The sequence below is a fragment of the Diabrotica undecimpunctata genome, chromosome 6 (assembly GCF_040954645.1).
Source record: "Diabrotica undecimpunctata isolate CICGRU chromosome 6, icDiaUnde3, whole genome shotgun sequence".
Taxonomy (NCBI): Eukaryota; Metazoa; Arthropoda; class Insecta; order Coleoptera; family Chrysomelidae; genus Diabrotica; species Diabrotica undecimpunctata.
Window position 1 is genome coordinate 15,354,009 of NC_092808.1, and position 3,958 is coordinate 15,357,966.

At 34.8% G+C, this 3,958-nt stretch overlaps 1 protein-coding gene across 1 annotated transcript; it reads left to right on the forward strand.

Annotated features, from left to right (window-relative positions):
- The first annotated feature begins 3,100 nt into the window (after positions 1-3,100).
- Positions 3,101-3,475, forward strand: LOC140444754 (histone H2A-like). The gene has a single exon (XM_072536515.1). It carries the CDS (start codon positions 3,101-3,103, stop codon positions 3,473-3,475), a length of 375 nt encoding a protein of 124 aa, XP_072392616.1.
- The last annotated feature ends 483 nt before the right edge of the window (positions 3,476-3,958 follow it).

Here is a 3,958-nt window from a genome sequence, read left to right on the forward strand (position 1 = left end):
ACAGAATGAATTGGTACCAGAAGAGTGGCTAAAGGGAATAATATGTCCTTGCATAAAAAGGATGATCAACTGGAGTGTAAGAACTATAGAGGCATTACTCTGTTAGCATCTGCGTATAAAATCTTCGGCAATGTATTGTTTAAAAGACTTAAACATTTTACAAAGGATATTGCTAGTCAACGCGGATTTACTGCTGGAAAGTCAACTACACATCAAATTCAAGCACATAGGTAGATTCTAGAAAAGTCAATAGAATATAACATAGATATACACCATCTCTTCGTCGACTTCAAAGCAGCCTATGACAGTGTGAAAAGATCTACATTATTATAATACAATGATAGACTTTGGGATCCCACCCAAGTTAGTTAAGTTGACCCAACTTCCTATGCAAAACGTAAGCTCATGCGTTAGAATTGAAGAAGACAACTCTACGTTCTTTGACATTAATAATGGTCTAATACAGGGGGACGCGCTGGCGTGTCTCCTATTTAATATTGCATTGGAAAAGGCAATCAGACAATTAAATATTTGAATGAATGGAACTATTTTGAATAGATCGACACAAATGCTGGCATTCGTTGACGATATAGTTATAGTATATAGAAGTAGACAGAAGTATGAGAAACATGGTGCAGTGTTTTACAAGGCTTGCGAACGGTTCAAGTGAATTAGGAAGTGGTAAACAAGAAAAAAAACCAAATTTATGTTGGTTTCTAAGAACCCCCAAAATATCCAACAGAGAATTTAAATTAACAACCATACCTTTGAGCAAATCAAAGATTTCACATATCTTGGATCGCTAGTAAATGCAACAAACACGACAAGCGACGAAATAAAAAGACGCATAGCAATAGCAAACAGAACTGTTCTCGGTGTCCAGAAACATTTAAAAAATAAAAACATAAAACGTGCAGTAAAGCTCAATATATACAAGACCTTAATAAGACCGGTTCTGATATATGGGGCTGAAACGTGGACCTTATCTCAAAATGATGAAAGACTTCTTGGTATTTTTGAGAAAAAAATTTTTAGAAAGATTTTTGTGACCGTAAATGAAAATGGTCAATAACTTCGAAGATACAACTTTGAACTATATCAATTATATACCGATCCAGATATTGTGAAATTCGTTAAAGTGCAGAGACTTAGATGGGCTGGACACATTGCTAGGATGTCAGATCACGAATGCACGAAAAGATTAACATTTTCAAAAACCAGAGGGCACAAGAAGCAGAGGACGACCACGAAGGAGATGGATTGATGATGTGGAAGAAGACCTACAGATTCAAAGGGTCAGAAGATGGAAGAAAGTTGCCAGGAATCGACAGGAGTGGCGACTTCTTTGTGAGCAGGGCAACTTCCACAACGGATTGTCGAGCCACTTATAATAATGAACTAATAAAATAGATGAAAGAGAAGAAAATAGTGCATGTGTTTTATCAAACCCCTTAAACCTAGCGTTGATAAGCATCAATGTCTCAAGTTCATTGATTTTTATATTAAATAAATCTACATGAGTCAGTCTATTAAAAATAGGTCTAGGTTGGTTATCCTTAAGCAACTTTTAGGTACTCAAAGTAAATAAACTCAGTCACAGTCTATGTTCTTAATACTGTTAACAATTGAGTATATGTATAAACTTAATGGTCTGAGTGTTTCTTCTAGTGACCGCAACTGAAATGAATCTACCATTACCCTGTTTGAGACCTTCCATGAATATTCCATATTTTTTCTTACGTACAGAAATCTTAAAAATTGTTTTTTAATCCTCTGAGATTGAAAATACAGTAGTAAACCAGATGTTTGAAGCATTTTCCATATGTGGTCTCACCAGGGCATTATATAGTTATATTATTGAGCTGATTTTGAAGTCATTGCTATTTCTTATAACAGAAACCAATGCACAATTCTTCTTCTTCAGGTACCATCTCGGCTACGGAGGTTGGCAATCATCATAGCTATTTTAATTTTTGAGGCAGTAGCTCTAAAAAGTTGTTTTGAGCTGCATCCAAACCATTCTCTCAGGTTCTTGAGCCATGAAATTCGTCTTCTTCCGATGCTTCTTCTGCCATCTATTTTTCCTTGCATTATGAGTCGCAGGATGCCATACTTCTCGCCCCGCATCACATGTCCGAGATACTGTAGATTTCTTTTTTTAATTGTAAGTTCAACTTCCTTCTCTTTACCTATTCTTCTCAGTACTTCATTATTCGTAACTCTATCTACCCAGGAAACCCTCATAATTCTTCTATAGATCCACATTTCAAAGGCGGTAAGTCGTCTCATTGTGTCTAGATTTAACGTCCATGATTCCACTCCATAGTATAGTACACTGTATACGTAACATTTTGTTAGGCGTACTTTAAGAGCTAATGTTAAATCTTTGCCACATAGGACCTTTTTCATTTTTATAAAATTAGAACGTGCTTTTTCGATTCTGACTTTGATTTCTGCAGTGTAGTCATTATTTTCTGTTATAAGTGTTCCTAGGTAAGTGTACTTTTTTATTATTTCGATCTGCTAGCCTTCTACTGTCAAGATGTCGTTAGTATTATGGTTGTTTTTACAAATTTTCATAAACTTCGTCTTTTTGATATTGGGCGAGAGTCCGTACTCCCTACTACACATTACTATTTTACTTATGAGTCTTTCCAGGTCTTGTAAACTGACTCAAATACACAATAGACTCTGTTATTTATTTTATAAAAGTGTATAATAAACTTATAAATGTGTATAAATAAAAAAAGTGTATAATAAAAAAGTGTATAATAATCCTCAATAACACTATTTGGTTTTCGAGTATATGAAACTACTGCAAACTTTTTAACTGACCTTAGACCATCCTGCAATTTAACTGCATCTTTCTTTTTAGAGAATGTTTTAAAAAGTTTAAAATCATCATCATACATTAAGCTCATACAAGATTTAATACAGCCTGGAAACTTAATAAATAAAATAAAGAGCAATGGTCCAAGTTTGCTCCCTTGTGGAATCTGATTGGTCCGAGAAATAATATAAAGGTTTGTCCAATTATAGAAAAATAGATCAGCATTCACTTAATATTCAAGGTAAATTAACGCAAGTAGAAATGTAGAACATGTCTGGACATGGTAAAGGAGGCAAAGTTAAGGGAAAAGCAAAATCCCGATCAAATCGTGCTGGTTTTCAGTTTCCGCTAGGTCGTATTCATCGTCTATTGAGGAAAGGGATTTATGCCGAAACAGTTGGTGCCGGAGCTCCTGCATACTTGTCAGTTGTTATGGAATATCTAACTGCTGAAATTTTGGAATTGGCAGAAAACGCAGCGAGAGATAACAAGAAGATCCGTGTAATTCCTAAACATTTACAGTTAGCTATAAGAAATGACGAGGAATTAAACAAATTACTTTCAGGAGTTACCATTGCTCAAGGTGGAGTGTTGACCAATACACAAACAGTATTACTACAAAAGAAGACCGAAAAGAAAGCTTAATATATGTACTATTCTCCCTTTTTATACAACGGCCCATTTTAGGGCCACACACTATTTCACGTGTGAGTTATGTTAGGTCTCCTTGAGCTTTAGTCATAACAAGCCCAAACATAGTGCCCTTTATTGATTTAATACTAACACTTTGAAATCGGATACCCCTGTGGGTACGTGTCTACTTATGTAGGGCATAGACAGAGGTGCGAATAAGTTTACTTAAAAGTACACACGGACTTTTTGAAGTCTGTATACTTCCTATCTGACAAATAAATTTTTAATAAATTAAAAGCTTTTCTTGAGAAACCCAACTATACCAGTTTATTTAAAAGTATACAGTGCTTGACCTTATCAAATGCTTTTTCGCTTTTTCAATAACCTTAGTAATATGTTCAAAGAACACACAGAGATTTGTTACTGTTAATTTGTCACTTACCAAACCATGCTGGAATTTGCTAATTTTACTCTTAACATACATATATACGAGGC